The sequence below is a fragment of the Buceros rhinoceros genome, unplaced genomic scaffold, assembly GCF_000710305.1.
Source record: "Buceros rhinoceros silvestris isolate BGI_N320 unplaced genomic scaffold, ASM71030v1 scaffold15975, whole genome shotgun sequence".
Lineage (NCBI taxonomy): Eukaryota > Metazoa > Chordata > Aves > Bucerotiformes > Bucerotidae > Buceros > Buceros rhinoceros.
In genome coordinates, this window is record NW_010412457.1 from 2,435 (window position 1) to 12,564 (window position 10,130).

At 38.4% G+C, this 10,130-nt stretch overlaps 1 protein-coding gene across 1 annotated transcript in view; it reads left to right on the forward strand.

The window, feature by feature from the left end:
* Positions 1–10,130, forward strand: part of RAD51B (RAD51 paralog B) — a 56,948-nt gene that overhangs the window by 746 nt on the left and 46,072 nt on the right. Inside the window, exons 2-4 of the mRNA XM_010136410.1 lie at positions 365–478; positions 2,422–2,538; positions 9,115–9,251. Of these exons, the coding sequence (XP_010134712.1) occupies positions 365–478; positions 2,422–2,538; positions 9,115–9,251 (368 nt within the window). The remainder of the gene's footprint in view (positions 1–364; positions 479–2,421; positions 2,539–9,114; positions 9,252–10,130) is intronic.

Sequence of the window (10,130 nt, forward strand, 5' to 3'; positions counted from 1 at the left end):
GTGTGTTTCAGTAGCGTGCGTCGTTGATAACGGATGTAGCCCTTGGACTGCGATGTAGAAGCCACGATGCGTTTTGAACTTTCTTCTGATAGATAGTGACTTCTGTGGGCAAAAAGGTGTTGCAATTCCATCACGCAGTTCTTGAATGTTTGGTCCTTTAACTCCATGTCCTTTAAAATATGAATACAGTTTCTTTTCTTATACTGGTATCAGAGGAGGTAGCAGAAGTATAGCGTGATACTGTATAACGTGGTGCAGTTGATAGGCCTGGGAAGTGAGTACTAGTTGTGTATAAATTGTGTCAGTTTACTCCTCAGTCTTGATTTCTGGGTTGAACTCTCTGAACTGTTCTATCATCTTTCAGGACTTTTTATGTCTTTCCCCCTTGGAGCTTATGAAGGTGACGGGACAGAGCTACTACGATGTGAAGAAGCTTCTTTGCAAAGTCAGCCGAGCTTGTGCTCCCCAAATGCAGACTGTAAGTATGCCTGGGTTGATGCTGGGTTTGACACAGTATCTCAGAAACAGCTAAACAGTGTCACTCATCTTTTTACCTGGGAGGTTTGTGATGTCTTAGTTTGATTGCACAATGAAATAATGCTTTTTTTTTGAATTTAGATCTCTGAGGCACTTTAGTTTTTAGGTGTTACAGCTTCTAGAGATTGTTGAGGCTTGCAGAATCGATTCTGAGTGCAGTGGGGCAGTATGGCATTCTCTCTTGCAATCCAGCGTATAAAATTTGCTTCTGGTTTGGGTCCTACAACAACAACAAAAGCCTTGTTTAATACAAACAAAGAATAAGAATTTCAGTATAAAATTGGTGCCAAGCAGTTAAGTGATCCTGAAAATAACTTTTTTAGGATTTTTCCCATCCATGTAAATGAGCTGCAGTCTGCTTTAGGCTACACATAGCCTAACAGCCTGACTGGGGAGAGTGCAAGAAGGAAACAGATGTCAGCTGCAATGGAGTGGCTGGATTTTGTTTTCTTTTTTGAATTCAGGTGAAAAGATTTTAAAAAATGGTGTCTTTTTAGAAGAGAGAGGACACGGACAGTTCTGACCTGTGTCCATGCAGCCTGCTTTTTCCCCTGAAAAAAATAAACCATGTCAAACAAAGTTTCATTTGTGTTATTGGAGAACAGAGAAGGTCTGACAGAGTTTCAAATATTATTCTGTTGTACTACCTGTCATAACATAAGGAAAAACTGTAGCATAAAAAAAGGAAAGTATAAGCTATCTTATCTTAGCCTGCTGATAGAACAAGCTGGAAATTTTTCTGATCAACTTCAGCCAAAAAGGCTCACTTGTTGGCCTGCCAAGTATGGACTAAAACATCTAGGGTTCAACGGTGTGGTTGTTTACTTAGTTATCGATGATTCCTGTGGAGATGCTTCCATACACCATATTCCCAGCAAACTTAAGGCTGGGTTCATACCTGATGCCTGCATTTCTCTCGGACATAGAGAAATCGGGTTTTCTGGAGTGGTCAGTCATGGCAGGTTATGGCAGTACCCTGTGAGAGGGCTTTGAGAATCTCTGTTGTTGGGCAAGGAGCCTGAAACCTCTGGGAACTCTGAACTATAACTAGAGCAACAACTTTTAGATCTTGGACTTCCCTTTTAAAAATCAAACTTCCTATATTCAGGGTGCTCAGTGGATGAGGAATGTGTCAGTTTTCACAGATGTTTGCAAGGTATGAGCAAGACCTTTTGGAAACATCATGGTTTGGTGTTTCCAGATTGGCATTTCCATTTTGTTATTTCTTTGTCTGGTTAAATTTGGGTTCCCCAAATAAATAATTCCTATGAACTGGAATTCTGATCCTCAGCCAGTTCTAGTTAGTGGAGGAACTTGGAATTTCACCTATTTTCAGTTCTGTACCTGTCTTGTGAGCAAGACTAGTCAAGACAACAGAAGTGGAAAATTATGAATGGCTACAGGATTGGCCCAGTCTTTTTCAAAGACTTCGGGAATCTTTAGAAAACCTTTCCTTTCAAATTGGTAATGAACATTGTCCAGGGAGTTCTTGTTCTGGGTCTAGTGTGAGCGTTCTGTTTTGGTCAGTAACTGTAGATACAGAGTTTACTTAGAAGTTGGAGTTTTATGGGATGAAAGCAAGCCTTGTTGAATAGAAGTAAAGAAAACCTTTGACACGTTATCCTTAAAGGCTTATTTAATTTTATTGTGAGGGAGATACAACAAATTTTTAAATTTACTCTGTGGGATATAAACGTGAGGCAGGATGATGAACTGAGAGAGGACTATAGCTGAAGGTAGGAGTAGTTTGCTCACTGGCAAGTGTTAAGTTGTTCCGGGTTGATGAAAGAACATGCAAAAAGCTTGCTATTTCCATTAGGGAAAAAAAAGGCATTTTCTGATTTGTGTGTTTGTTTTCTTTTGGTTTTTACCCTCCTTTTGTAGGCTTATGAAATGAAACTGAGGAAGTCTGTCAGTCCCTCTGCAGCCTTTTTATCCACAACACTGCATAGCTTGGATAAAGTCTTGCATGGTGGAGTGCCCTGTGGATCCCTCACAGAGGTAACTTGTTTAATATGTTTTACTGCAGTTGCACATCACACCTAGAAGTCAAAAGTGACAGTTAGGCTGTACTGTCTTGTGTGAGGTGCTTTAAACACAAAATACACAGAAATTTTGGGTGAGAAGTGCTTTTTTTAAAAATTGGTAGAAGCTGCACTTTTTTTGGTGGTGGTGGGTTGGTTTTTTTGGTGTTTTTGGTTTTGTTTTTTGGTTTTTTTTTTTTCTTCCTAGCCTGTCAGATAAGTCAGAAAATGAAGGAATTAAAAAAAAAAACTGGTGACCTTATATTCCTTTAAAAGAAGTTAAAATTTTCCCAGGAAATTTGGGAGAATTGTTGACTGGATTTTGCAGTGGGAAAGTTGCAGTGTAGTTTTGTGGTCAGAGCACAAGGTGCTGAATCAGGAGCCTGACTTTTCAATACTGATTCCTCTGACTTTACAAAGTCATTAGTTTTTGTGAAGGTACAGTAAGCAATTAGAACAAAAGCGGGAAGCATATAGTCATGAGAATGACTTTACAGAGTTTTCATATATCAGTGTAACTAATTTACGCATTAACTATGTAATACATTCTTCTTAAAGACTGTAATTAAGGCCCATAATATGTGTGCATACGTTGCAACACTAAAAATTGCTTATCTGCCTATCTACAACTGTCACTCTCTGGACTTTGAATGTAATGCTACTCTTTTTTTTGCTTAAAATTTTCTTTTAAGAAGATGAGAGCATTTCATCTAGTACTTGGATTTCTCTGTGGCCTGGCAGAAAGTGATAGTAACTCACATGCTTTCTATGATCTGGATAGATAGGACTTGTGTGGATGCTCATAGGAGTCACTGAGTATTATAAAAATACAAAGATACAATCTCTGGCTTAGGAATTTGTTGACCTACAGATGGAAAAATGTGTGCGTTGGAGGGAGCATCAGTATGTGTGCTCTGTTCTTATGTTATTCCCCTAGCCATCTGTTGTAGGTAGAGGCAGAGTCCAGAGCTAGATGGACACTGGTCTTATGCAGTGTGGCCATACTTGTCTTAAAGTTCTGAACTCGGCTGTGCACTTGAAATGAGTGGAAAAATATACATTGTATGCCTCATGCTCTGAATTTAGAGAGATTGAAACCATTTTTTTTCCTTGAATGCTCTAATAGTCTACCAAGTGCTTTTCTTATTCTGCTATGGCAAGTTGCCACATCTGGGAGTAGAAGTGAGAAGTTACCAAAATCTTACTATGAGGAAAACACATTTTTTCCACACCCTATAATCAAACTAGAATGGTTTTGGTATCAGATAGAAATCACTTACGAAACTTGATAGTGACTTAAAACATATTAGAGTTTAAGCAAAACTGAGTTTAGACTGTAGTAGTTTCTGCTCTAGTAAACCCTTATGTAATGAGTGGATATTACTTCTTAAATATTCTGACGATTTCTTTCTGTATATGACATACAGGAATATACACCATTCAGGTCTCGACAAAAATGTTTAACGATGCATCCATGAACGTACATTGGTCTGTCAGAATTAATATTTTCTTCATATTTAGGCCTATCTTTGTTACCAATTTACTATAAGAAAGTTGGATCAGAATAACTTGAGATGAACACTGCAAGTCTAAATTTTAGAAGTAAAGACTTGCTAAATTCTCTTTTATTGAAGAGGAAAGAGTTGTTCTTATAAGTAGCAGTGAGCTCTGCATGGTCCTGAGATTGTAACTATGCTGCTGTGGAGGATAGCACCTTCACCAGGAGATGAGCTTTTAGTTTCTAAAACTGTTTTTTAGCAGCAAAGCAGTGGCTGCAGCAGGTGTAGTTTTACTCCCTTTTCTTTGTCGGTGCAGTTAAACTGACAAAATAGCTTGGCCTGTGTTTGGAAAGAAATGGTGCTCGCCTGTGGTCAGGATCTGGCTTTCTGGGATTTCCATCTGGTCCACTAGCTTCCCCTCAGTGGAGGCAGAAGATGGCTGTTCACATGCTTATGCTGCTTAAACTTCTGAGTTGTGCTTCTTTAGTTGAAATTTAGAGCCACTGCTGCACAGGCAGGAGAGAGAAGTATGACAGAGATGTGTCTTTTCTGTCGTATGCTGATTTATCCTTAAGCCTGGGACTGGCTCATGAGTGGTGTGCAAAACAAGGACGTCGCCCTTCTGTAGGCCAACCTAGATACCCCAGTCTGTTTTGCCTGCCATCCTGTGGCTTCACAGTTTGGAGTAAGAGATGGCCAGAGTGTAAAAGCTTGCATTAAAGGATCCTGGAATGTGTTGTTGTTTTTCTCTAATTAAAAAAATAAGTCCTTCTGGGTTGGAAGAGCCACACAGTATATTTGTTTTTTTTTTTCTTAATCCTAGCTATCGTTTAGCTATTGGTGTATCCTGTCTGGCGTGTTCTTGCCTGAAGACCAGGTAGAATGGCTCTCGAGTGCTGCTGGACTTTAAACCTGGACTTTAAGATTGCCATGTTCTTGGCAGTGCTCTAGAGGGAGATCTGGAAAAAGCAGTAGTTGACATGCTGAGAGTTTTACTGGAGTTTAGCTAACCTTTGACTTCCAAGTTTTGGGGTTGTATTTATTTGAAAATAAGTTCTGCAAGCAGTTGATCTCAAAATGTAGATGTCATATAGTTTTCCTGTGATGGTATAAAATAACGCTTTTCAGGAAGTAACTGCCAGTGCTTAATTTTCCAGAGCTTTGTATTTTGTAATACTTCTCATCTTGGTTGATTATCACAATAGTCAATTTAAAAATCTTTTTTCAGTGTTCCCTTACAACGTGTATCTAAAGAGATATCTCTTTAGATGTGAGGAAATCTGGGAAGCTGTTGCTAAACTCTCTTCTAAGGGTGGTTGTACTCCGTATGATTCAAAGGTAGTTAGGGGAAATTATTACGTACGAAGATAGGCAGAACTTTAATCTGATTGTAAATGAAAAGCACTGTGCCTGGAAAGGTGTTGAGCTTTAAATTTTCTTCTCAAAAAAACTTTTGAATGTTAAGTTTTTTGTACTCTGATAAGTTTTGGTTAAAAATATGTAACTGCTTAGTGCAGTTACCTGCAATAGGTGATCAGGTAAGTGACTGAGATGCTGAAGTCTGTACAAGACATCTAGTGGATGAGACCAGAAAAGTGCAAGCACTGTAATATTCCACCAGTAGCTTGGTTTTGGTTGCACCTTTGTGCCAGATTAACAATACTCATGCATAATAATTAATCAGAAATATTGTAGAGGGAACTAGGTAGCCTCCAGAAATTAGATTACTAAGTTAAGACATTAGAGCTGTCTAAAAAAAAAAAAGTGTGTTGCTTTTTATTTGCCTTTTAGGTACTAAATGTGGAAAGCGATTAGGGCACCTATTAGGGGTTTCTCAGCAAATATAAAGGCAGGAAACAATTTATCTATGCAGAAACTGAGTTTCTCATTTCAAGCATGGTTCTGGAGATTTGTAAAAGCATTTTTGCAAGGCTCATGAGAGCTGAAGTAGTTTGAAAGGCTGGCAGCACTACAAGTGTTCTTCAGCACAATTCTTAGATGAAATTTTAGTAGAAAGCTATCAAGCATCTGCTGCTGCTGCTTTGATGCTGTTCTGCAGCTTGTGAACACTTTCAGGTCGTGTTCTTTTTGGATTCAAGTGATTTTGGAACTTAATTTGCAACTTACTGGAGCATAGCTGAGCAGCAGATTGCCCTTTGATATTTTTGTTATTGGGCAGATATTCTAAGTCTGAGAGAAGTTCCCTTCAAAAGGATGTTGTGTGCAGCATTTAATTCCTGACTTGTGTGGCTAAATCATTGTCTTCCTGTTACTTTATCCAGCAGTGAGGGTGGTTGGAAACTTGGAATTTGAGTGCCTGAGCCACTGGGTTAAGACTCGTGGTGGTATCTCCTACAGCCAAAGCTGCTTGCTTTTTGGGGGCCAGAGGGATTTGATTTGCGTTATGCTGCCTTGGACCATTTTTTCCCAAACCACTATTAGGTTTTAAGTTGGAAATTAAATCATAGCTGAAATTTTGTGGTCAGATGTCAGACTTTTGGCCAGTTCTCTGAGGAAAAATTAAAGTAATGACTTCATGAATATCGAAGAGTTTAATCCCCTGGTAGCTGAAGAAGAATTAGCTCCTTGTGACTTCATCCAAACCCTACAGATATGCCAGAGAAAATAGTATATAGCTTACTGAAAAATAAAAGTATATTTTATTAAGCAGAAATAAATTAAAAACTGTTGTAGTCTTCACATTTTTATCTGGGTGGACTTGAGGTTTTTTTTCCATAGCAAATTTAGGGTAGAACTAAGCAAATTTTTTTGCAGACATTCAGTTTAAATTGCGTTAGAGGAACTTTAGTTTTTTTTTTTTTTTAAATTAAGATTGTATAGCTCAAAACACTTGCTGAACCAGTGGTAACCACAATAAAATGTGGTAGTTCTTTAAAATTGTTCACTGTAGGTTGTTTAAAATTCCATTTTAATGCCCTTTTTAAAGAATGCTGATAGATGAAATATTGTTTTCTTTGGGAACAGATAATCTCTCTTGTTTGTACTGCAAGATTCCCTGTCTTTCTCTGGTATGATGCTCATATCCTCATACATTTTCACAGCTTGTCTGCTGAATTAGCTTCTGCATCAGCCACTGAGGTAAATGCTGATTCCAATGCAACTCCCAGGCAAAGCTTAAACTACAAACGTTTTTGTGAGGACTCCTCACAGCTGTCCAAACATTTTAATTTAACAATAGGATTGATGCCCTCTCCTCATTCATTTCAATTTTTCTTTGTAACTAGAAACAGCTGGTGAGATTTTTTTGGTTATCACAGTCTAAGGAGTGTTATTGCCTCTGTATATTTTATATATGCTTTGGGTTTATTTTAAAATGTGGCAGCTGTTGTTGATATGAGAGTTTGTATTTGAAGTACACTGGATGGAAGACAGATAACTGCATAAGTATGACTTGATTCCTGGTCTGTAATTTGCTAAATGAACTGCGTGCTTGTAAACACTTTAATGCTTCTCTTGCGCTAAAGCCTCAAGTACATTGACTGATATGGCTTGGTGTTCAGGCCTTGTTTAAAGACAAAAGTGAGTAAAGGGATTTTAACCAAGTGTTAACAGTGGCTAATGTGTAACTGTAGTTAATGAAGTCCCTCAGTGTTTCCTTCCAAATTTTCTGTGCTTCAAGTCTGCTGCTCCCACTGTTTGAAATGAAACCATAGCAATGTGACAGTATCTTGTGGTGGAAGAATGTACTTAAAACCAAAGTATAATCTGTTTAAGATCAAAAATCAGTTTGATCTCGAGTGTCTGTCTGTTGTAAGGATTTTTTTTTTTTAATTTAAAACATCAGCTTTGTATTTAAGCCTTTGTTTTGGCAGTACGAGGTGTGTTGAGTATTTATGCTTCATTTTGCTGTTTAACTTCCCTGGGGAGTCTTACTTTTATCTTGCATTATTATTTAGCCACTACTAGCATCAGTATGAAACCATCACTCTGCTTTTAGTGCCTAAAGTCACTTCAACTTTGTATTTGCTGTTTTTCAGCCCTCTTAATATTTAAGATGTCATAATCTCTCTTTCCAGAAGCAGTGACAATGTGATATTGTATTTAAAGACCCACTGTAGTAGTAACGAGTATGTGATGACCTGAACACTGAGCCTAGCATTTGTTTACAATCTCTGCAAGATCTGCAGTGGACAAAGAGCAGCATACTGCCATCTCTAGCAGAACAATCTTACTCTCAAACTGAGGAGCAAACGCTGTGTTCTAGTGATCCTTGTGTTTTATTTTCTTGGATCAAAATCCTCCTGGAACTGTTTCACACCAGTTGAATTGCTGTTTTTGAATACTGTTTAACTGCAGAAGACTTTCAGTAATCACAGTTTGAAAGCTTAAAATTGGCGAGCTGGTCTGGATTGTTAAATGGTGATCACGTTGAAATATGGTAATAGGGAGTTAACACCAATGGCAAAACACATGCTGCATAGCCGAATGTAGTTTCTGGGGCAGATAAAATATGTGATTCATATTGAACGTTCAGTCTTTGCATGGTATAAGTTATCATCCTTGTGATTTCCAGGGGAGACCTGGTTGTAACCAAGGTAACGATGATTCCTAAGCAGTCACTTACATCCGTGAACTCATTAGCTCTAGACTTCGTGTTCAGCTCTAAAGGCCAGTGATGTCATGTGAACATCAACTGCAAATTTAAGTCTGCTTTATTTTAGAAGGTTGTCTAGAGAAGGAGATGGAGGAGACCTAGGTGTGGCTCTAGGGAAGATCTTGTAAGAGGAGGGAAGGGTAGGGGACGTCAAATGAGAGATAATAAAAGATGTCAAAGAAATAAAGTAAGTGCATAATGCTGTATCTGAAGAAGAACTGTTTATTCCTCAGTGGATGAGTTTGACTGCAAGGCACAGATCCAAGAGTAGCTGCAAGTTACTCTTTGTGGGCTGCATTCTATTTTTTTTGTGGCTGTCTCCTTTTGTAACTGGAAAAGCAGAATTTGAGGAGTTCTGGCTCATAGGTCTTAGTTAAAAGTACAGTTAGGGTGGAATGACTGTGGCATCTCTTCTGTAACTAATCTATTTTTCTTCCAGATAACTAGCCCACCAGGTTGTGGCAAAACTCAATTTTGTATTATGGTGAGTGTTCTGGCTACCCTACCTGTAAGCATGGGAGGACTAGATGGGGCTGTTATATACATTGACACAGAGTCTGCATTCAGTGCCGAAAGGTAAGGTGCAGAATTATAAAATACACGGTTGCAACTTCTCTTGCATCTTTGAACCTTCAATTATTTTCCAAGCACTAATTAAGCATTCATAAAGTAAATGTTTTTGCGATGTCTATTCCTTTGTCACTGTTTGGAATTGGGGAGTTCAAAAATTACTAAGGATCTAGGGGAGGACAAGAAGTATGATAGCCTCATCACTGATTGTGTAGAAGAGTGGGCAGAAGGTTCATTGAAATGATTTATGTATTTCACATGACTTAGTAGTTATACCTGTGGCCTGAATCTGGAGTATCAAAGCAAATGTATGTTCTTTGTTTGATCATGTGAATTTGTCATGGATGAGAAGGTGGGGTTTCTAACCCTGTTTTTGTCAAGATAATTTCACAAAAGTTTGAATTATTTTAAACCAGAAGTGTAATGTATCAAAGAAAAAAGCTTCAAGCAATGGTTCCTCAACATACGGTCCTCCCTTCTTACATACTACTTGGTTTTTATTTCAGGTCCCTGAAGTGTAGGTAGTACAAAAGGGGAGGACCTGATGGCTGTGTTAAGAGTTGTTGCTTAGAAGTATTGCTAAGCAAAAGGCAAACAGGTGAACATGAAAATGAAATTGCTGAAAATAGAGTGTAGAAAGGAAACATGGTAAAAATAACATTATTGCTAAGGGTGAGAATATTTGTGTATTAAATCATATTTAGTATTGCTCAGGTGATAGATAAACAGCATTTCAGCAGACAACCTGTAAGGAGCCGCTGCTCCTTAGGGGCTGCAGCGTTTATTTCCTTCTGTGGGGTACCTGTTACACTACATCTAGATCCTGTGGCCAAATTTGAACTGCTGGTACGAGGAAGACATGACAAACCGTAGAGTTAAGCAGGG